General features: G+C 27.4%; 2 protein-coding genes and 2 long non-coding RNA genes across 4 annotated transcripts; 1 reads left to right on the top strand and 3 right to left on the bottom strand.

The window, feature by feature from the left end:
- Positions 1-2,556: 2,556 nt before the first annotated feature.
- LOC135145255 (uncharacterized) lies at positions 2,557-7,077 on the bottom strand. The gene is made up of 10 exons (XM_064077368.1): positions 6,995-7,077; positions 6,661-6,704; positions 6,429-6,606; positions 6,176-6,376; positions 6,044-6,122; positions 5,910-5,992; positions 5,647-5,724; positions 3,874-4,010; positions 2,964-3,027; positions 2,557-2,753 (listed from the first exon to the last, which is right to left on the bottom strand). The coding sequence occupies exons 4-10, from the start codon at positions 6,249-6,251 to the stop codon at positions 2,557-2,559; spliced, it is 714 nt and encodes a 237-aa protein (XP_063933438.1). The 5' UTR covers positions 6,252-6,376; positions 6,429-6,606; positions 6,661-6,704; positions 6,995-7,077.
- Positions 7,078-7,245: 168 nt separating this feature from the next.
- Positions 7,246-7,707, bottom strand: LOC135145241 (uncharacterized). The gene is made up of 3 exons (XR_010283381.1): positions 7,610-7,707; positions 7,439-7,543; positions 7,246-7,387 (listed from the first exon to the last, which is right to left on the bottom strand). It is a non-coding gene; the product is annotated as an uncharacterized LOC135145241 (long non-coding RNA).
- A 3,335-nt stretch (positions 7,708-11,042) lies between these two features.
- LOC135145268 (uncharacterized) lies at positions 11,043-12,329 on the top strand. The gene is made up of 7 exons (XR_010283383.1): positions 11,043-11,140; positions 11,217-11,308; positions 11,409-11,456; positions 11,511-11,579; positions 11,654-11,796; positions 11,914-11,974; positions 12,257-12,329. It is a non-coding gene; the product is annotated as an uncharacterized LOC135145268 (long non-coding RNA).
- Positions 12,330-15,405: 3,076 nt separating this feature from the next.
- Positions 15,406-21,467, bottom strand: LOC135145254 (ribosomal RNA processing protein 36 homolog). Its single transcript, XM_064077367.1, has 9 exons — positions 21,337-21,467; positions 21,108-21,278; positions 19,674-19,777; positions 19,404-19,579; positions 19,187-19,253; positions 18,780-18,885; positions 17,033-17,106; positions 16,727-16,844; positions 15,406-15,542 (listed from the first exon to the last, which is right to left on the bottom strand). Exons 3-9 carry the CDS (start codon positions 19,770-19,772, stop codon positions 15,406-15,408), a joined length of 777 nt encoding a protein of 258 aa, XP_063933437.1. The 5' UTR covers positions 19,773-19,777; positions 21,108-21,278; positions 21,337-21,467.
- Positions 21,468-23,832: the final 2,365 nt, after the last annotated feature.

Here is a 23,832-nt window from a genome sequence, read left to right as displayed (position 1 = left end):
ACCCCTTTTTTACTTATAAGATTTTTAAGATATCGAAGCATTATCGCGGACGCATTGTGTTAAAGGAACTTTTTGCTCTGCAAATTCTTTTGCCATTTTTGGATGTGGCCTGTGTGGCTCAGTTTTTCTACGAAATTATATATATATCCCGCTTATTTATACCTCGGAAAAGTTGCAATTCTTAATCGGTTTACGCAAAAATTAACTGCGAAACTTAGAAGCAACGAACTCTTTAAGAAAAAATTAACCTAGACTTTCCACCGAAAATAAATTTTTTCCTTCACGCGGATAGGGATCAAAGTAATCTTAAAGGTAAACAGTTTATTCATAGACTATAAAAGAATTTTTTTTTATCAAAAATTTTACCCTCACAGTTGTAAACTATATATATTTTTGTATTAATTCCACTAAAGCTGCAGCTTACGGAATTTGATACGATGTTTAGAAAACTTACAGCTTTACTTGACGCTCATGGTATGAAATAGTTTTTTTAAAAAGAGAAAACATTATCGATGTCTATTAAGCTGAGAATTTGAGATTTACTAAGATTGAGCTAGAGCTTGAGAGTTCAATTTTTTAGAAATACCTACTACCGCTAGTTTTTTCCGGGGAATTCTTGACCTTATTATCGTCACGCCGATACTTGAGAATCTTAAACCAGAGAGGGGGTTTAATTCGAGTTTATAGGAAGACGATTTGACCGGTGTCCACCCCGTCAAGAGCATTGTAGTCAACGTCAAACTCACCATCGCCTTTTACTAGATTTCTCCCCTTTTCATCTAGTAAAAATAGACAGAGAGAGCTGGCAACTTTTTTCATTATAGAGATTGCGTGGGAATCTGGGGTAACAATAACTTTTTTGACCGCATTAACGCTCTCAGACGTCATACACGGACCTTTAACTCTTAACGTATCTTTAAAGACCTCCATCCGAAATTAATATGTCCCCTTAAAAACATAGGCTACAGCGAACTGCGGTGTTGCTTATGAAGAACAGAGGGAAGATAAGACAAGTTAACTGCCAATATCTGGGAATAGCTTAAAAGTTGCTTCTCATTTCAAATGGTGTTGAATGTATTGAAAGCCATTACGCCACGAGGTCATATTAGAAAAACAAAAAGTAAAAAACCACAATGTGATAACTGTAAGGGTGCTTACTTTACTGGCCACAGAATTTTGTTAAGAATGTCGTATGTTAGCACACGGGTTGTAATATAAAACTATTAACATTTTACTAGTTTAGAGTTGATAATAAAAAATGTGGTAGTGGCATTAATAGAGGGCAACAGTCAAAAATGGGTACCGAATATCAACTTTAAAGTATATTAGAATTTTATACTGACGTTGAACCACACAAACTAATTACTCAGTAACGCCTGGAGGTAATTCTTAATTTAGAAACTTCGATTTAAGGTAAGAAAATTTGTCTCATTACCTGCGATTCCATAGGAACAAAGGAAGGATTGCTACATAAAAAAGACTTACAGCACGCCGGGCTACATATAAGTAATATTAAAGCTTATAATTTATTGGTTACCGCATTAAACTACAAAATAATTGAAGTGTTTTTTAGTAACTTATCGATGACCTTCTAGAATATATATTGTCAATTAACGAGCTCAGTTCTGTTGGTCAGGGATCTCAGTAGTGAACAATTTTTTAATATTTAGAATTAAAAAGTTCTTCAAGACTAACTATAATAATTTCAGAAAGGCGTTATTGTATTGTACACTTTCTTAGAAACTAAGTAGAAAAGATTTTTTTATCAAGTACAAGTGAGGTTACAGATTTTAACTTAAATCACTGCTTTTAAAAATTAAGTTTAGTACTTATTTTTATAATGAAGTCCTATAAAGTGGCTTTGGGCAAGTAATTAAACAAATTCAAAAACTAAGTTGAAACTACAATGTTATAAGTTATATAAGGACTAAGGTATATAATGAATCCAGTATAAAGCAAGTGTTTTTATAGGTAATAATTACTTTTTTTCTAGCATCACTAGCGATTAAACGTTAAGGGCAAAAAATTAGATACCGTGAGTTATGGGGATTTGCTGTACTTATATTTAAGGTACCTGCTCAAATAAATTAATTTTATTTTTTTGGTAATTATTTTTTTTTTGGTATAAATTTTAATAGTATACTTTCTTTAATTGAAATTTCCAATCTTTTTTTTAATTATAGGAATGAATTTTTTTTTAAAAAAATTATATAAACTAAAACTAGTTTTCGTAGATATTAAAATTTTTAATAATTTTAAAATATTTTTCAGCTTTTTGGAATAACTTTTTTAATAATTTTTCAATTAATATTAAATTTAAAAAAAGAATTTGTGAGCTATTGAGTAATTAATAAGAAAAAACGATATATGTAATTAATTATAAAGTGAAAAATAATTTGTTTTATATACTTTAGAAACTTCAACTAACTTTTTGAATAGAACAAATGTTTTATAAATTAGTCTATTACGGTTGCTTCTTTTTAAGGATTTATTCAGATTTAATTACAAAATAATAACAAAATTAGGATTTATACAAAGTAAAATTTTCCGAAAATACTAATGAAAGTATTTTGACAAAGGCCGGATTTTTTGATAGCAAATACAATCGATAATCCAACGGGGGGGGACGACCCTACAATGTCTTTGTCGGGGAAGATCATCACTTACAAAGTAATAATTTCCTTTAAGTTCGGTACGATTATTTTGATCAGTATACAGCATTCCTCCTTGATTTTGAATCATGATTTCTAAATCTTTTAAAAGTATAAAAAAGTAAATATTATTAACGCAAAACTTATAAGAAATTTTTTTAAAAAAAATTTATAATTTATAAAAAATTTTAATTGCGATTATCGCCAAATTGATAATAACTTTTTACTAGTTATAAGCCTTGTAAAAAAAGTAAATTTAAATTATTTATAAATTAATAATTTATAAAAAATCTTTTTAAATTTTTTTCATACAAGATGGAGGAGGTACTGTAATCCTTTTATCAACTTTGAAAGTAAAACGAGAAAAAAGATTTGTCTATTTAAATATATAAATATAGAAATTAGAAGTAACTAAAGCAAAATTCACAACTTAAAATCTAATAAAGATTTAAAAAGATTAATATATTATTATTAATATACACTAATTGGTTTATTAAAAATTTCATCCGGCCTCCAAATAGGAATATAAAGTTTCTAGCGATTTTATTTTGTTATAGAAAAATTACTTATGTATACTAATAAGTCTCACTGTGTATCGAAGTTAGTTAAACACAAAGTCCCCATAAGTAAAGTAAATAGCTTTAACATGTGAAATTAATCTAAAAATTTAAAATTTAATATAAAAAATGCTTAAATTAAAAAAAACTAAAATAAACTATAAAAAATATAAAATCGGAGTGACCTAAAAATTTAAAACAAAACAATAATTAATTAGTTAAAATAAAACAGCCTAACTTATACACACACACTAAAAATATCTTGTTCAGCTTTAGAGAAATAGTTCGTAAGCGATGATTTCGATCGACCTAAATAAATTTCTCGTAGTTAACAGAAAATTTATAAGCATCTTTTTTAATTGAAGTAACTTATGTTCTCTATGCTCAAAAAAACGTTACCATGGGGGAATAAGAATTTTGAGTTAATAATGATTACACTTCTGTGTTCAAATTAACTTAATAAACTAACAAACTATATTAAAACGAACAAAAAAATATTTAAATGCATACACCATTGCAATGAACTAAAATTTTGAAAGTCAATGCATTAAAAAAATAATTACAAAGATTATAACAATAGCAGTACAACTTTTAAAAAACAACACTTTTATTATACACTAAATATTGAAATTAACATAAGAAAATAATTTAAATTGTAAATCCACCTTCTTATTATAATTCTCTCGACTATAACGAGGAATACTATAAGGCGGTTTAAGTTTTCCGCCTACCACTTGGCAGCAGGAAACTTCAAAGTCTTCTTCATTAACGTAGCGCTTTTCTTTAATACAATTTCGTAAAACTAAATTAAGTAAATTTTATATAAAATTAATAAAAAATAAAGTAATTTTGGAGATTATATGTTACAATATTTTTAAATTAGAGCCGATTGCGCTATTCGCTTGCTATATATAATATCCAAATTTATTAAATTTTTGCTACTAACAAAACCAAGAGTCTTGATTTCGCTAGAAGGCGTTCCATAGAAAGAGAGCAAGTTACATATTTTTAATTATGCAGTATTAGCTACTTTTTTATTTAGGTGCTTATTTATCATATCTGGTGTAAATGATTTATTTTAAAACTTCTTGATATATACAAATCGAGATACTTTTGTGTACAAGATCTAAATAATAATCAAAATAATCTCTAAAAGCCTATTTAACATGAAATGAATAATTATCTAAACACTGCTTAGCCATACTTAATTACTTTTAAAGTATGCAATATCGCTTCAAGCATATAACAAAGTGTGCTTTTCATAATTAAATAAAAAAGGAATACCCACACAAATAGAAGGTCATACTCCGTGAATATATATATAAAATAAAAGTAAAAGTCTTGCATTTTATTAAGAGTTACTATATCTTAACGTAATTTTTGGGGGATGGGATTTGTCTGAGATTATAAGTACGCTAACTTTTGAAGGATAATAGTTTTCGTAGTTTGACGTTTTAACGTAACACTTTTACTCCACTTTACTGGTTAATAAAGAATTGGAATTAAGGTTTTCTAAAGTTTTAGTGAATTTTTTTTCGCATTAAATTGAAACTACCCAGCAAAGCGGTTTACTGTTTTTTATAACACTTTTGAAAGAGTCTACTCCTTTTTAAATTCACTACTAAATAAATTTCTTTTAAATTAAAATAGGGAAATAAAAAAAAGGGTAGCCAAAATTTATTATTTTCGTAACACTTTTGCACTTCTACTGTTATATTTAAATCCGTCAAGTGTAAATTACATTATTTAAAATTTTGAATAAATTTATAATATAAATTTTTTTTTAAAAGTCTTCGTATTAGTTTTAATAAATTAAGAACACTATCAAAAGTTACAAAGTTACTGAATAAAAAAGACTAAAATTTTGTTCACTAAATTATTTCTTTGTTCTTAACTTCAACGAAACTTGTACAGTTTTTAATTGCTAATCGCCAAGCCCATATTTAAAAACAGATCTACCAAACTTTCATATATAGCACAAAAGGTAATTTTTTGTTAATCACAAAATTAATAGACACAAAAAAAAGCTGCGCCTGTCGCGCTTTTTGAAATTCCATTGGATAAGTAAAAAAGCATGAGACACCAGCCAATCATTGATAGATATAAAGACCAAGAAGGAAGGTAAGCTGTTATTATAAAATATTCTTACAAATAAAAGCATATAGATAAGTTAGCAATATTAGTGAAAAACGAGCTCGAATATTATGATAATTAAGTTTATAAAGTTGAATATAACAAGTAATACAGAGTTATCAACTAGTAAAATACGTTTAAAAAAAAATATATAAGTTTGAAAGAATAATTATTAATAATATATACGTAAAGTTAAAAAAGTTGTATTGAAATAATTTAAATATAATGATAGTATAATAATAATTACTTATTACTTATATGTTTATATGGAAGTTAAATATTTAAAAAGTAATAAATATATGTACACGCTGCACTCAATATCCAGCAGCCGTGAGAAAGGCCAAGTATATACTTAAGAGTTCTTCTACAATAGTTGTTTTCGTCTAAAAAGTAATAATAGTAATAATAAATAAACATTCCACCTTGCTTTACTTTAAATTTTACTATTAATGCTAAAAAGCTTTATCTAAAAATTTTTATAATTATGATAATAAAATTAATTTATAGAACTTTAAATTTTCCTTAATCTTGAAAAATATTATTATTGTCATTAACTCAACTTTGCTACCAGTTGTAGTAATAATGTGAGTGACTTGCTCTTCGTACTGATTAACAATTTTTCCTCCCAAAATTTTCACTACAACTCGCAGACTGAAAAAAAATTAGCGTTATAAAAATATATTTCTTTTACTAAATAAAAACCGTTCTCGGTTGGCGCTGTTCAAATATGAGCCCAAAAAAACTCCCCGTTGTGTGCTCGCTCGGATTGCAAAAGTATCGCCTAAGTACAATGTTTAATAATAATAATTATAATATTATAGGAATAACTTTTACAAGTATCTTCAGCAAGAGTGTTCAGCAAAGATAACTTCATTTCATTGGATAGCTGGTTAAGTACAGCATCATCCATTGGACAGGAAAAATCATTTTCCTCAACTAAAGTGGACTCGTCCCGTGGAGAGAGGAGAATAGGTGAGCAATCAGAAGACCTTTCGGTAGTCCAGTCCTCCCTTTCTTTTTGCAGTAAGTGCCACTCTAGAAAAAATTATTATTATTATTTTATTATTTGTATTATAACTACAGCAACCTTCGATTGTGTACTTCTGCGTGTTTAAATTTTCGTCATAAACTAAAACATATTGCGTTTTATTATTATTACCAACACTATTACTATTATTATTATCACTATTACTATGAAATTTTTTTATATTGGAGTCATCGTTGTCTAGAGTATGCTTTTCAATAATTTTTTCCTTTTTTATCTCCTACTTCAAAAGATAATTTATATTAATTTATATTATAGACAGATAATTATGAACCGAGTCTGTTTCTATAGTAGCTTTATGCTTTGCCGGGAGAAAAGCTAGTAAAAGAAAAGTTCAATAACAAACTGTTCACCGTTTACATAAAGTTATAAAAAATAAAAAAACACAAAACGGCTTAATTACAAAAATTTAACATAAGGAGTGAAAATAAAAGAATAAAATTTTAAATGAATAATTTACATATATTTAAAGATGTATGAAGTAATTTTTTTTCCCAGTAAGTTATAAGAAAATAAATCTACGTTTTTAGTTATTGTAAATTCCTTAACTCTGGTTAATATTTTATAGTTTATTATAAAGTATAATTTATATAAATTATAATTCCAACTTTCGTCATCTTCAACTTTTAAAGTGGAGGATTCTTCAAGAGGAATAGAAAAAAGGAGAGAATGGTCTTCACTTTTTAAATCTTGTTTATTGTTACTGCACGAAATTAGCGGAAAAATTTCCTCATCAGAATTTTCTTTAACTAATTGTGTGCTGCTGGTGTGGATTGGAAGCACGCTACTGTTTTCAAGAAGAATCCCACTTTCTTTTAAATTAAATATTTCTAAAGAAGTAAAATTATTAAGGGGAGAGCCTTTTAGCTCGCGTTCTTTCGTTGATTCGTTAAGAACATAGACAGGCTCTACTTCTTTTAAACTCTCATCTTTATGTACGCTTTCAGGCAGTTGCCGCTCAATTCTGTTCTTTTCTTTATCCGCAGAATGCAAACTGTTTTCTAAAGATTTTGCTTACAACAAATAAACAACATAAAAAGTAAAAAAGCTACTTATAAGTTTTTTTTGTTCAGCTCTATTGCGACCAGGATCTTGAGAAAGTAAAAAGATATCATTAATTTCCCAAGACTCTTCATCGTCAGAATCTAAATGCAGCTCTGTTTAATATATAAGATAAAACTATAGTTTTAAGAGTTTTTAAATAAAAATAATAAATTTAATACCTAAGTGACTTACGTCTTTTAGAAAGGCCTCGTGCAACCTAAGGAATAACCGAACAATTCTTATTAAAGATTCGTTTTCGGTTAAAGATCTTTTAGAAAGATTTTGATTGCACAAAGGACAACGATTTTTAACTTTTAAATGCTTAATGACACAAACTCTAATAAGGTGGTAAGGTACTGTTAGCTTGGCTTCGTGTCAAATTGAAATAAATTAATAAATTTATAAAGGCTTTAATTTCTCTACCTGCAAAAAGAGTGATTACAGGGAGTGCAGAAAGGATCGTTAAATAGAGACAAACTATGGTAATATTTCATAAAACTGCCCATTAATTATTTTGAACAGATTAAAAATTAATAGTTAAAACCAATACCATATAGAGCACTCTAAACATTTTTTCATACTTAAAAGTTTCTTATATACTTTTAATGCTGGAGTTTTATAGTCACTCATTTTGCTATAAGAGAACAAACATTTTTTTTAAAAAGCAAGCACTACTGCCAGGGCTACAAGACTTATGCGACAGTTAAAACGTTGCCACACAGTAACAGTACAAGCAAATGCTAGACAAGGTGCGTACTTCCGTAAAGACGTATTAGGATTACAGGTTTGTTCAATTTTTTTGAGTTGGTTAGGAAAAAGTTAGTATTTTTTCTAAGAAACATATATATATATTTACATAGGAAGTATTAAAAAAGAACCATTATTTATTCGACTCCCAACTTCGGGCGGTAAAGAGAATACTTAAGGATAAATAAATATCAGGCCCTTTTTAATAATCTTGTTTCTTATATCATTAGGCACGCTTACATTGTTCTCTAATTAAACAATAATTAGTATCATATAGTTTAATGGAGGCTTCTATGCCATATTGAGTTTCAATTACTAGCAAAATTTCCGTGAAACAGGAGTGGATTTCGAGAAAGGAAATATAAGTTAAGGGAGATAAAAGTTCGCCTATAAATTAATGTAGTTCCTTTATGACAAACCCACTTAAAATACAAGAAGTACCTGCGCGTAACCAATTAATACAGCTAGGTACGACAAAGATAACTATTTAAATATAAAAATGAAGTAGCCATTCCATTAAAAATATATACTACATTTTGACAAAATTTATATATTTACATCCAATAAATGTTTAATACTTGAAGGGCAAGTTTACAAAACTTAAAAGAAACCTCTGCTAGAGGGATAGGTATCCAAATCAACTCATTATTTTAACTAAGTCACTTTGTGAAGTGACGTACGTTGCAAAATACCCAATGAAAAAGTGAATATATCTAAGGATATCTATAAATCCGGTGCTAGTGAAGCACGTGAAAAATTAATATCTTTTGTTTTAGAGCAAAATGAACCTATAGTAGTACAAGCTAAATATTATAAACCATTATTTAGTTGCTTATCATTTAATACGAACTTTTATAATAAACCATAGGAAAAACGGTAATTAGCACAATAAAACGATTCTAGAAGGTTTGATTATAGCTGATATTTTAGAAAGGGGATTCAATTAATAAATAATAACATTGGTTTTAGTTAGATAATTTCTTAACGATTAAAACACTAGCGACCAAAGGTAGTTAGAATTGGTTTTCAATTAAATATATATATATATATAATTCGCTTCTAAAATGGTCGAGACTAACAGCAACCTCGTAGGGGACGGCTAATCAGAAGGGCAAGAAATTATTTTTTATAAAATTGTGCAAATTGCAGGATCACTCACAAAACGCAACACGCTTAGCACTCAAAGAAATACCAATAATAGTAAACTGCCACCGAAAAAGCTGTTTTATGTTTTTGCTATTTCTAAAGCACACGGTAAATTTTTAATAAATATCGTATCAAACAAATAAGCAAATGGGTACATATAGAATGTTCAGCGCTATCTGCTCTCGCTTCAGTCTCGCGTTCGTATGTTTGTAATTTTTGTTTCACTTATTACAGTTTATGAGTTATTATTATTGATTCTAATCTGTAGGGCTAGAACACAAAGATATACAGATCTTCTATAAAGGTAATATATGGGTATTTAATAACTTTTGTAGTTAATAGTAATTATATAGTTTCATAGATCAAATTAATAATAGATAGTGGCTTAGTTATATATAGAGTAATAAAATATTGACATTAAGTTTTAACATTAATAAGACACAGTCAGATGAGCAACACTGTTTTATCATATAAGATAAAGCAAATTACACAAGAAGTTTAAAGTTAAAGCAATATTGATCTAAAAGAAGTAAAAACTTGTTCAATTAGTTTAACTACTAGTATGCAAGCAAAGGCAATGAATTAGAATTCTAACTACTCTCTCTTTTTTATGTTAAAGCTTAGCTGAAGGTAGCAAATGTTTAAAGATTGTTTATAAACTAATGACTTAAAAAGAGTAGGTAATTCACTTTTAGTGTGTAATTGTTACAAGTTGATTCTTCATCCTGCTTGACTTTAATAAGTTCGTAAAGCATATAATAAGTAGTTCTTTTTCTCAGGGTTTTTTTTTTTAAAAAAAAAAAAAATTTGACTTTTATTTTTTAAAAAAATTAAAAATTCTGAGCGATAGCAACCAAATTTAGTCCAATATCTGTTTATTAAAACTAAATATGGCAATGTTTACGATAAATTAGCTAAACACTTTATAATTTTTTAAGAAACTTATGTTAAGTTTTATTACTCTACGGAAATTTTTTCTTTTACTGTAATTTCTTGCAAGATTTCTATTAACATAATTAGAGGATTTTTGGAAAAAGAATAATGTTTATTCCTCTTAATTTATATGTAAGTAATCATGTACCTCTACGTGGATATCGTAATTATCATTTTGACAGGCCCACCGAATTCTTTACTACTAATCTACCGTAATGGAATAAATAATTCAAACTATTTTAATTGCCAGAATTTATAAAATTTATTTATTTATAAAATTTAAATCTTGAGTAGTTTAAACTAAGCTGAAATAGAAACAATTTTTTAATAATAATGAACGCACTATACTTTTAGGGACTGAGATGAACGTATACGCGCTATAACTGCTAACGTAAGAAACAAACATAACAATTTGTTTAAATTATATATTAACAGAGTCGAACATAGTAGAGATTACAATTTGACTTTAAAAATTAAACAAAATTATTAATTATCCTTACAAGTTAATGAACCTTTTAATAATTGAAAATAAGGCCTACATTTTATTTTAAAAAAAAAACGTTTTTTAGAGCGTAATCATTGCAGTTTTCACTCAACTTAAATGTGAGTGCTTGATATCTTTCAAAGAGATAATTGTGCAAGTACACAAGTTCTTACGGCAGTTTTTTTAAGTTCGTATTAATTTCCTATTAAACCTGACTTCATATAAAGTGTACATAACTTTTTTTTTATGCACTGCAACGCATGTATAAGTGGTTTGTCATTAGGGTAAACTTATTTCTTGCTTTGGAAGTTTTGACAAGAGATAAGGCAAAGCTGGTCCATTAAGTATGTGGTACCAAATCTTGGAATCGCCTAGGCTCATTGCCTACGCTGCCATAATAGTGAGTTTCTTCTACATTTTCACGCTCTAGATTCGGCCCAAATCTAATCTATAAACTTTTAATTGAAATTGTTTAGCTGTTTTCCATCATTGTTTTTGGTTGCGTAGCTGATGAAGGTTTCGCTAATAGTGTGTGCATTGTGAATAAAAGTGGTGCTTGTAACTATAAGTTAGTTATATAATAACTTTTTTTCACATTGTAAACTTTGTGGTCTGTTTAATTTTTTTATTTTTTAGAAAATATAACTTTAAATTTGTATTTTTATTAGCATCATTTTCGGAATTTTTTTCTTTTATTATCAGTCTTGCACTTTTGGGTATATCTTAAAATTATAATATATTATAAGTATACGTTTAATGAAATCTTGTAGTTACATATTTAACAGGATTTATCGAAGAAGCTTATAAGAGAAGGCTATTGTTATTCGAGCTGGTCATAGGTTGTTTGATTGTGCTTTAAATTCTTAATCCTTATATTTATTTTTCTTCTTAAAATATTTATTATATAAAAAAGGCATAATATTTTCATTAATCTTTTTTGTTGGTTTTTGCTATACAACTGATCAATGGAGAAAAACTGATATAGTACTTTCGATAAGAGCCATCAATAATATACAGGCTGCCATCGCGTTTTCCTTCTTTCTTTTCTTAGCGTGGGTATATCTCTACTTTTTTAACACCATTTAAAACTAATTTTGGAAAGTAATTTAAAATATTAAAAATTAATTTTTAAATTTATTTTTTTTAAAGATAATTACTAAACAAATATAATAGATTATCCCTTGTTACTACTCCTACATAGAATATAGGAGAGAAGGAGCTTCTTATGGTTATGGTAAGCTCTTTTAAAATAATTTTTATTTTTAAAAAAAGGAAAATATTTTAAAGGTTTACGATACATTTAGTTAATAAAGAAAGCAAACTGAAGTAAATTTTTTATTTTATTTGTAGATATATTTTTTTAAACTATCACGAATTTTAGTTGGTATTTCCATAATTTTAAGAGTTGGCAATGCTGGCTCGTTGCATCTTCATTAGTTATTTAGCAATTTTGCACTAAAATAAATCTTATAAAACCTTTAATTTTTTTTTTAATTTTTAATTAATAATTCTATAGATTACGGCGATCTTAATGGCTATGATGACTCTATTTCTTACCAGAATTCTGGCAATGAATAGGGAAAATTACATGATGATAATATTGAAATTAAATAATAAAGTTCTACATTTCATATCATTTCTTATCTATCTTTACAAACTTATAATTACTTTTTTATAAGTAGGATCTGTATAACAAAAATATTTTTAATTTCTGAATTAGTTTAATTATTTTGTAAGCAAGTACAAAATTTTTAAACTATAATTATAAATTTGCACGTGTTATGCAGAGAAAAACTATTTAAAAGTTTATAAAGTAGTCGAATTGGTAAAGCATAAAATGTAAAGTTAGCTTAAGCGATAATAAAATGGCGTAGGTCCAGTCTTCATCTATTTATTTTTTTTATGGATCAAAATATTTAACTTGTTAAAAAATTTGGTTTGAATTTTAAAAAAATATTAGCTGAAATCTTTGCGACTTGCGGTACTGTAAAAGATGGTAAAACACACACAAAGTATTATAAGGCATAATCCTCACCAACTTAACAAAAATTGTTGAGTGGGTTATTATAAATCCTCCACTAGAAAAAATAATATATTTCGAACTTTCTAGGAAAAGTTATTAAAAAAAAGTTGCCTAAATTTATAATCGGGTAATATATAAATCTTTTTGGCAATGTAGGTTCTCTTTTTACTATATTTATATAACAAAAGTTCTTGCAATATTTTATTGATATTAAATTAACTTTTCTTATAACCAGCATAAATTATTCGATCAAAAACACGACTATTTTGATTTAACTCATTAATTTTAAAAAATATAGATACGTAGCAATATTTTATTAGAATTTAATGCAACTTCGTTAAAAACTAACCAATGACTAATGTAGTTTAACTCTTTTATTATTATATTATGTGTAGCGAAATTAGAATTTAATGCAATTTTTTTTTAAAGATGACAATTTAATTCGGAAAAAACAAGACTGTTTTGGTCCAACACATTTTTTTAATATATATATATATGTAGCACCCTAAATTAAAAATCCTGCATTTTTTCTAATTTAATTACGAGTTATCATCATTATGCATTAAAAAGCACAAAGCAAAGGAAAAAGGGATATACAAATTTTTTTTTTTTAATATGCACTTTAGCAAAGAATAGTAAAAAATTGTTTATCTTAAAGAACAGGTTTGTACACAATGTTTTTCATATAGTATGACTTTATCAGTGTGAAATTTCATTATCATATTTTAATTAAAGGTAAAGCTTTCATTCTTTTTAGCAAAGCTCTGCTTAAGTATTCCTGAATAGTCCGTAAGTTTGTAAATTTGTTAAATAGGTCGACGAACTAAAAGAAATAATTATCTATTTTATAATTTAAAGTAGTTTAAATAAATCTCTTTCCTTTGTATTTATTTAACAATAGTTTTAAAACAAAGCAGGTCACAAGACGCGTGGGAGGTATAGAGCTGGTTTTTTATTATACTAAAAAAATAATATTTTACAAATCATAAAATTAAACAAGAAAAGTAAAAAAAAAATTTAAGTAAAAAATTTAACCGAAGAACAGAGAGATAACTGCATTACCCAAAAAAAACGAATCAAAGATTACTAGCCAGTCCTGGATTTTTCTTGTAAGCAGATTCATTTTTTTTTAAATCATGGCCCAATATGGTGTATAATATTGTTTTTTGCAGAAAAAAAGGGAAGTGCTTCAAAAAAGTTTATATTTTTAAGAACCACTCGCTAACTAATTTAAATTTTTTTTTAATTAAAAAATACCAAAAGTCAACAGTTTTTGTAGTAAAAAATTATTATTTAACGCAGAGTATTCACGTTTTCAAATAATGTGACTCTTAAATAGTATGTTGCCACAAAATAAAGGATTTTAAAGAGCAAAGAAAAAGCGATGTGAATCATTGATTTTTTTTTAAAGATAAAATAAAACTTGTTAAAAACAATTAGAAAAATATTAATTGGCCTGTGAACGAAAAAAAAAGGGATTGTAAATAGTTGTTTATAATGGGTTAAGTATAGATACCGCTTTTTTTCCTGTTATTGAAAATGAATTAAAATTTATTACAAACATCCATTCCGGTGCATATTTGCTTATCTGTTCAACAAGACCAAATACAATTGTAATTTGAGCTACAAAAAAATTATAAATTTTAACATCTTCTCTCAAAACTTTATTTTTTGACTTATTCTTCTCTTCTCGCGCACCAACTACGTAATTAAAAACCTCTTATAATAGACAAAATTAAAAAACCATAAGATTTTAACCTATCAAATATTTAAAGTCTGTTAAGACATATTGTTTTATAATTAAAATAAAAATTACTACGTTTATTACGTATTTTTAATAACCTTTAAGGAATCATATAATAAAGAATCAGGCAAAATCAATAAAATAAATAAATTATAAAAAATAAAACTTTTTTTACTATTACAATTTATAAACTCTGTTAAAACATATTATAACAAAAATAAAAATTACACTTACATATTTTATAAAATTTTTTTAAGAAACTTATAATAGATAATAAGGTACTCCCAAAAAAATAAATTAATAAGTCAACTTTTCTTAGTAATACAAAATTATAAATTCTGTGAAAACATATTATCTACAATAATAACATAAAATTCTTTACTTATTTTTTCAAACTTTTGAGAATCTTATAATAGATAAACAGAAAGCTAGCTACTTTTTACCAATACATATTTACAAATTCTGCTAAAATACTTAATACGTATTTCTCAGAAAACTTTTTAGAATCTCATATTTCATAATCAGGCATAAAAACAAAACCTTTTTTTACCACTACAAAATTTTGAAGACTGTTAAATCTTTTAATATAAATTAAACTTCTTTTTATATATGGATGTTATAATTTTTAAAAACCTAAAAAATATAATCAGGCTCTCTCAATTTAATAAATTAATTATAATAAACTATAACTTTTCTTTACCACTACTTTTTTTTTTACATTCCGTAAAGCCATATTGTTTATATATAATAAAATAAAATTTTTAATAATTTTTAAACTTTTCCTTTTCTTATAATAACCAAGTCTCTTAACAAAAAACTATTATAAATGAAAAACCACTAAATTTAAAAAATTAATATATAAAACTTAGATTAAAAATTTTTTAATAAAAATGCAAGATCATCTTCTTTCCGATGGCACAAACTTGCGGTCTTTTGAAGCGTGTTTCTGTCTTCTTTTGGATAAATATTCTTCCAGTTTTCCTTTTTCTTTTAACTCATTATATTTTTGTAGTAGTAATAACTTTTTTTCTTCAGCTGCAAAAATAACATTAAATTAAAAAAAAAAATTACCAATTTTTTAATAAGTAAATTAATTCTCTGTAACAAAAAAAGAAAAATTATATTAAAAAAAAACTTTAAGCAGGAAAAGCAAAACTCCATTTAAGGTATTAAACAACAATAAAAAAAAATTTAAGTAAATTTATAAAAATCTAAAGAGCGAAATACAAGTTGTTTTGAGTATTTTAATCTAACTAGAAAATTATAAAAAAAAATAAAAACACGGAGCCTTGCAAACTCTTAAATAATTCAGAATATCGTTTTTTTTAATCTCCAAAAAGTTGAAATTCGTAAAAACTGCAACAATTTTGTTAACCAAGAAAGAAGGGTTCATAAGAAATTTATAAATCTAACGGAATTTCCTTAAAGTAATCCCAAAAAAATTTAAAATATAATTAAACCTTAAATCCCTAATAAGAAAATGAGCCGCAAAAATTAATACTAATAAAACGCTAAATTAACGAATGCGCAATAATCTTTTAAAACCAATTTAATAAAATTAAAGATCGTTTCATCAATTAAAACTATTGACAAAATTTAAAATTTCTGACAAAACAGCGATTTATTGTAAAAAAATCAAAAAGTAAAGAAGTTAAGCATGTAAATATAAAAGATCAACAAAAATATTATAAATTGAATCTAAATTCCTCCAGAAAGCACGCCACGTTCGAGCAAAGTTAACTAAAATTAGTAAACAACGAAAAAGAATGCTTATTGGTAACTTCGCTCTTAAAATTCTTAAGCATAAAAATTATATATATTTATTAAAAATTTAAATCTTTTTGCCTTACAAAAAATATTTATAAAGTATTGCAGAGCATTATAAATTTCTTTTCAAAATTTATAAACAATTTTTAATATAAATTTTATTTCTATTATACAAATTTATCTTGTCTAAGAAATAAATTACATCTTTAATGAATTATATTTTCTAATACAAAGTTCTCTTTGAATATTTATAAATAATATACAAATTATTTATTTTTTATACAAATTGGATTTGTTTAAAAAAAGAAAAATGCAAATTTCGCTTACCTTTTTAATTTTTAATAATAAATTCTAAAAAAAGATTCTATAAATATTAATTATATATTATATTAATTTAATTTTTCTTATATAATTAATTAATAAATTCTAAAACGAAATTTTAAGTCGAGTACAGTTTTTCAAGTAAAACGGCTTCTTTCCTTTCCTAACACGCTCAGCTTCAGTTTTACGATAATTTCTTCTAAAAGTTTGCTTGCGCAGTTTTTCTTGCTTATTTCTAGCTTCTTGTTGCTGTTAAAAAAAAAACAAAAAAGTTATTGTAAAATTATAATTAAAAAAAAGTTAAAAACATGATCAATACTTAATAAAGGCGCAAAATTTAAAAAAAAGTGCAGTTATAGTATATTTATAGCCAACGGCAAACAAGCATTCAAGATTTAAACTAATCAGGGTTAAATAGCCATGTGCGGCTCAAGTACTTTTTTAGAGAGTATTTTCTGTAGTTCATTTCGCCGGTGGAGATTTCTTGTTTTCAACAATTCTTTCTTCAGCGCTTATAATAAAAAAATATAAATCAAATAGTCACAAAAATAAACTTGTTTAGTTTAACTTTTAATAAAATTTAAATTTTTAAATTACTTTTCTTTATTAAATAAATAAAGTACACTTTTACAAATTAAATAAGTAAACGCTAATAAAAAAATTTCTTTAAAGCCAACAAAAACATAAAAAGTAAATCAGCTTATTTCTAAATCTCTGTGTAAGCTTTAATAATTAACTAAATTTATTACAATGTTTTGTACTAAATTTTAACAAATTATTTTTAGTTCCGAAAAATGGATCGAGTTTTTACATAACAAATAAAGTGATTCACAAAAAGTAAAAAAAAACTATATATTTTTGAAGTATTAATAAAAATATATAAAATTCTTCAACAATAGTACTATAATTTAACTAAATCTTTATAGGCAAATCCAAAAATACTAAACAAACACAAGTAAATAAAAAGTTTACGTAAGATTTATAACAAAATAAGTAAATTAGTTAAACGCACTCTTTTATAAAGATAAAAAAGGCATACATATTTTCTTTTGTGAAAAAAATTAAAAAGATTGATAGTAAAATTGAAACTCGGGTATAAAATTTACAATTTAGATATATTAAATTAAATAATTTCTGATACTAATAATAATCACAAAACCAAAAAATAAATAAAATGTATACATTAAATTTATAATAAAAAAGAAACTTAACTTGAACGCGTTCTTCTATAAACTTTGAAAAATTAGAAAAGATACTAATTTCTCTTTTTCAAAATTAAAAAATTATAAAATATCAATTATTAAACAATTCTAATTTCGACTACAAAAAAAAATTAAAATAATAATTTAAATATTATAAATAATTAAAAATCCCTCAACGAAGAAAATTAATGACAAGTCTACAAAAGTATACAAATTTTTCTTTTTTTTTTTCAGCGTCAAAATTTTTAATAAAATTAATTACTGAATTCTAATTTTGAGTATAAAATTTATAATTTAAATACAATTTTAAAAAAAAATAAGTAGTAAAGTCAAACACCCTTTTATAAAAAAATTAAAAATATAAAAAAGTATACAAATCTTTTTTTCCACGTAAAAATAAATTAAATCTTTTTAATTTCTAAATTTTCATGAATAATTAGTAATTTGCTAAACAAAATTATTACATGTTACAAAAAAATTACTAAACAAAAATAATCAATTAAATTTAATCTACAAAAAATTATCTTTTTTTTCAATATTATATAAAATTTAACAAAACTAAAAAAAAATAACTATAATATTTTTTAAAGAAAATTATTAAACTAAAAAATACATTATAAGTCTATAAAATTAACAAAGAATTTATTCAAAAGCAATCTTTGATATAAAACTTTAATAACTTGCCTAATCTTCCAATCTAAATTATATAAATTAATAGTAAATTAAATCCTTTTTCTTAGAAATAATATTAATTCTTACATAAAATTAACAAATAATATTTAAAGGAAAAAATTTAATTAACGCAATTTAATACTTTTTATACAACTGAATTTAATTTTTAAAAAATAAAAACAATCTATATTATTGTACACATTAAATAATAAGAAAATTTATTTACTAAATAAAATAAAGCAAACTATAAAATAAAATGATTTCTAGTAAATTTCAAAACTTTTAAATACAAAAAATAAAGTAAGAAAACCTTCTTCTTCTTTAGCCTTATACTCGTCTAAAAAAGAATACGCCTTTTCCCATAAATCTTGATTATGATGGCCGCAATTTTCGTCAAAACGAGGATCACGTGGTTTCTTACCAATTAAAAATGGTAGTAAATATAAAAAATTTTAAAAAAATATAAATTCAATATCAAATTTAATTTAATTTAAATCTGCTATACAATTACTTTAACGAAATTTCTTTATTATTAATAAAATAAAAAATAGTATTTAAAAGTTATGGGCGTTGTGCAGTTAACCTTTAATTCTTAATTTATTATAAAAATTAAGATTAATATAAACAAAGTATGATAAAAATATAATAAAAATTTTTAATAGTTTAATAAAAACTTAAATAATATAATTATAAAGTCAATCGAAAAAATTAAGTTACAGATTTGTTATAAGGTAATAAAAGGCGTTGCTTTGACACTTTTTTCTTTGAGGAGATCTCGATGGGTCTAATTAAGTATAAACCGGAAGTTATTAATATTATAAATCTACAGAAAATATTTAAAAAATATAATTTATACTTATAACGTTTACTAAAAGTTATAAAATAGAGGAACGTTAAAAAAACATTAATAAACGGTTGTAAAAACTTTAATTACTTATTTTTTTTAAATTTCGGAACTTTTATTCGTTGGCTAAAATCCTTAATAGGCTTCTCCAAAGAAGGAACCAAAGATTGAAGAATTTGTTCAAATTTCTTAGAACCAATTTTATTTTGTAAAGTTGTTAAATCTTCAAAAGAAGTTGTTTTTAAGGCTTCTGACAGAAGCTTTTCCTTAAAATTTATTTGAAATATTGTACAAGTATTTAAATATGAAGCATAAAGTAGATAACAAACATAAAAAATATAAGAGTTAACTTGTTAGTACATAAGAGGAATTGCTCTCTTTAGTAAAATTGGGAACTTTCACCTCGTCTTCTGAATTAGGAGAGGCGCTATAGTTTTCAATTTCATAAACTGAATCCATGTAAACTGCAATCATACAATACAATTATTTATTTTACACATATTATTTATGGTTATTTTAAATTTGGTAAGAAATATCTTTAGTCAAAAAAAAGGGCGTGAGTTTCAGTTAAATAATAATATTTTTTTTGTTTGATAAATAAATTAGTTTATTACAATAAAACTTAACTATTCTCTACTGTAACTTAAATCTTTACCTTTCTTAAAATGTCCGTGCAAATATAGTACAGAACGAAATAAAGTTTAATCAATGTAAGATATATATGCAAAAAATGCTAAGAACGAAATATAATTATCTAAAAATAAAGCTTATTTAATCAGTTCATTATTTAATATACTTCCTCAACGTTATCAAAACAATAAAATGCTTATTAACAAGCTTAAGTTGTATTCCACGCCCACGTGACTACTATGTCGTGCACGCTATCTTTGGTGTAGAACTTATATAGGTTGTTTATTTTTTTGATATATTTTTAAGTTATTATTATTTCGTTACGATCTCTTTTCTCTTTATTCTTTTTTTATCTACGTTTTATCTGTTTTAAAAAATGATCCCCTCTACTGAAAAAGAGCTGCGAACCTTGAACTTATTAGCTGTCAACGAAGAAAACTGAAGAGAGTTAGAGTGGACATAAGCTAAACTTACTGAGCGCATAAAAACTATTCAGGATAAACTAAAGTTGAAGAGATGAAAGAAGCCTTTTAAATTGTTGACTAATAATAATGTTTACTAGGCTTTACGAACTCTAGGTCAGCCACAGACTCTTGCTTAGAAGAAAGCGAGAACTTAGAGTTAATCAAAAAAAAAAGAAACTGTCAAAGGTAAAGTAGGTTTTAGTAGCAATAGTAGTTGTAGTTGTCGTAATAATATTAATACTTCTCATAATAGTGTTTTTATTTGTAGTATACCCGAGAGCAACCACCCTGTTAGTATTAATAATTCAAGTAGTGGTAAAAATTTTAGTAATAACATGGGAAGTATTACAACTTATAACAGCTTAAATAAGAGTAGCGAGAGTAGCGAAATCTAAGGAGATCTGGAAAAGCCCGTAAAAGCTTTACAGCGCCGCGTAGTCATTGAGATGAGTATTGGCACTGCCCTTAAGAAAGATGAACGATTCAATGAAACGGAAATCTCTTAAAAGATTCCTCCCTTTACTCTGTGAAAACAAAGTGGTCTTGCTAATCCAACTTTTGCAAATCAACGGCGTGAATATTACACTATCCAGAGATATCCGCCTTAGGATTAAGATATTTCCTATGACAGCCAACGCTTACCGCTCTATAACAGCGTTCTTGCGAGTTAAGAGTTTTCAATTCTTTACTTATCAACTACCTGAGGAAAAGCCTTTGAAATTGGTCCTCCGTGGGATTTACTGTGGACTCGATCTTTCAACCGTTGAGTAGGATTTGCGCGTTCAGGGCGTTCCATCCTTTCGAGCTAAGCGGTTGCGCTAGAATGGTTGCTTGCGCAAGACAAGCGTTTAAGAAGGTAGGATTGTAGAATCTAAAAATTGATACAAAGCGCTAGTACATGTGCGAGCAACGAGAAGTTAGGAGATTACCATTCCATATAACGGAGTTTTCAATATCTTAATTCGCAACGACTTCTACAGGTAATGCAAGTATACAACGCGTAAGAAGTTAGTAGCCAAGTTAATTAGCCTGGATAATTTGAATGCAACAGAAGCTAATCATTGCTAGTACTCATCGCGAAGATTCAGCATTCAAGTTAATTAGCCCAAAATTTGAATACAACCAAAGCCAATCTTATAGCTACAAGTTTCTCGCTACCGAGCACAAAGGAACCATTCCAAGCGTTTGCCCTACTAATTTTAGTACATATTCCCATAATTGGGAGACAAAGGTATTAGAACTGAAAACTATCTCTAATCAAATTCGAGTGGAGGAACCGGAAGTGTACCCGAGTTGGTCAGTGCCATCGTTGTCAGATCTTTGGGCCTCCGCAACCTTTTGCACTGCAACCCCCGATGCACTAAATTTTGCGAGAGCCACTTGATAGCCCATGGCATAGAACGAGATAGTACTGCTACTTGCGCAAATTGCCGAATGAAGCGCTTACCGCTAGTTATGAAGGCTGTAAATACTATCCCGTGGGAGGCAGCCAGTCAACCCGCTAAGTCCTTCTTCGGTGCTAACTCCGAGGAATACTCGTTACTCTGGGGGTCTCTTACACGCCCCGTTTGAAGACAAAGCCACATAAAGATTCGCCCACTATCCCGTTAGTTTCTAAAGCTTTTGGCAACGCTTCTACTGCGAAATCTGATCAGCAGCAGCTACGACCACAGCCAACATTATGGCATTGTTACCAATTTTAACGACGAATTTTATCCCTCATGCACTAATGTTTGAGGGTTATCTAATTCTTTGGTCATCTGAATCATACTCATTAATTTTGCTAGTTCTTATTCTTCTCCTAATTTCGCTAAGTGAGTGATTCAAAGCGAGATTTTGTGTCTGATTTTTAAATAGCTGCAAACTATTTTGTAGTCCGCAGTAGAGCCGATTCTTGATGTTTGGGGGGAAATTTTCTGCGAGGACCATAGTGATCCTGTCCTAAACCTAAGACTACATCACTTCTCTTTTGGAGAAGAGCTGAATTATCGCTTTCGAATTGCAGGAGAACTGTGTTCAACTTTTGATAGCATTTCTCATGGATAAGTTGGATTTTCTTGTCCACTTCTCTCTGGTAGGTGGACACCGCTTTTGAAAGTGTCTTCCCTATCAGCTCTGGTGTAGTGACTGAAAAGCTTTAGGAGCTATTCGGGACACTAAATATCCCTAGAAAGTTTCTTTAGCTGAAAGAAATGTTAAAAGTCCCTTATTCAACTTTTTCCACTCTTGTAGGCATTCATCATACAGCTCATCTTTCAGCTTGATAAAGAGTGGCACTTCCATCTTCCTTTTGAGGTTCCTTTAAGAGTATCTTCATAGTTAAAAAGTTGTAAGAAAGTCATGATAATCTCCGAAAAAATTAAAACAAAGCATCTTAAAGATACTCGATCTTTCCCTTTTATCAATAAAAGATCTTATGGGTTATAGAAAATTTTATTAATAAAGTTTTCGCTAATTTGAGAGTGACTCCTATACTGTTTTGTGCGGGGAATTCAACTGCAAGCACCCTTTATAGAACAGCCGAGCGATAATTCGGATGGCCACATCCTTGAGGCCTATGCTGATGAGCACGGACTGCGCATACTAGGGCCCTAGCCACCAACACGTTGGCGACTACAGGCACAATGGACGTGCTGGATATCGCCATACTAAAAGATATACGCCTCACAGGCAATTGAAGCGTTCCACCAGCAATCCTCCGATTACCTTCCAGTTATTCTCCCATTAGGCGACGAGAAAGGCACACCGACGGCTATCACCCGCTTTTTTACCAACTGGGGCAAATATAAAAAGTTTTTAGAAACTATTCTCCCGGTGTGTCCTTCACTACCGTTTACACCCGCCCTGCTGGATGATGCTGTCGCCTTATTCGAAAGAGCACTGAACATGGATCGCACTACTGACAAGACAAATCGTGAAGTAAAGTACCGCTCCGACCGCCTACCTGACGAACTAAAGGCACTTGTCCGCCAACGTCGACGTCTTATCCATGTGGCCGTGTTGCCGCAGAGCACCGAAGACAAACTTGCGCTTAATCAACTGCATAGGTGCACAAAAAAGAAGCTAATGGCCCATTTGAATAATAAATTTGAGACCAAGATGCACTATATATCTAAACCAGGCAACAGCAACCGCTCCTCCTCCTTTTGGAAATATATTAAAAAGATCAAAAATCGGGCACTTGCACCACTACCGCCTCTTCTTGAAAGAATTATAGTGACCAAGAGTGATGACAAAGCTACATTTTTTGCTAATCTCCTTGCTACCCAAAATGTTCCAGCTGCTCCCCAAACTGCCAATGATGCGCTACCTCAAGTAAGCTTACCCCTCCCGATGGCATCAACGAGATGCTGAAAAATTGCCGATAAAAGGAATGCATTATCTGTACCTCTTAGTAAGACCTGTGGTGGTCCTTGACACCTTTT

The sequence above is a fragment of the Zophobas morio genome, unplaced genomic scaffold, assembly GCF_036711695.1.
Source record: "Zophobas morio isolate AGI-343-1 ecotype UQ-CSIRO unplaced genomic scaffold, CSIRO_AGI_Zmor_V1 ptg000134l, whole genome shotgun sequence".
NCBI lineage: Eukaryota > Metazoa > Arthropoda > Insecta > Coleoptera > Tenebrionidae > Zophobas > Zophobas morio.
Note: the sequence above shows the minus strand (reverse complement) of the source record. Positions and strands in the feature narration are given on the sequence as shown.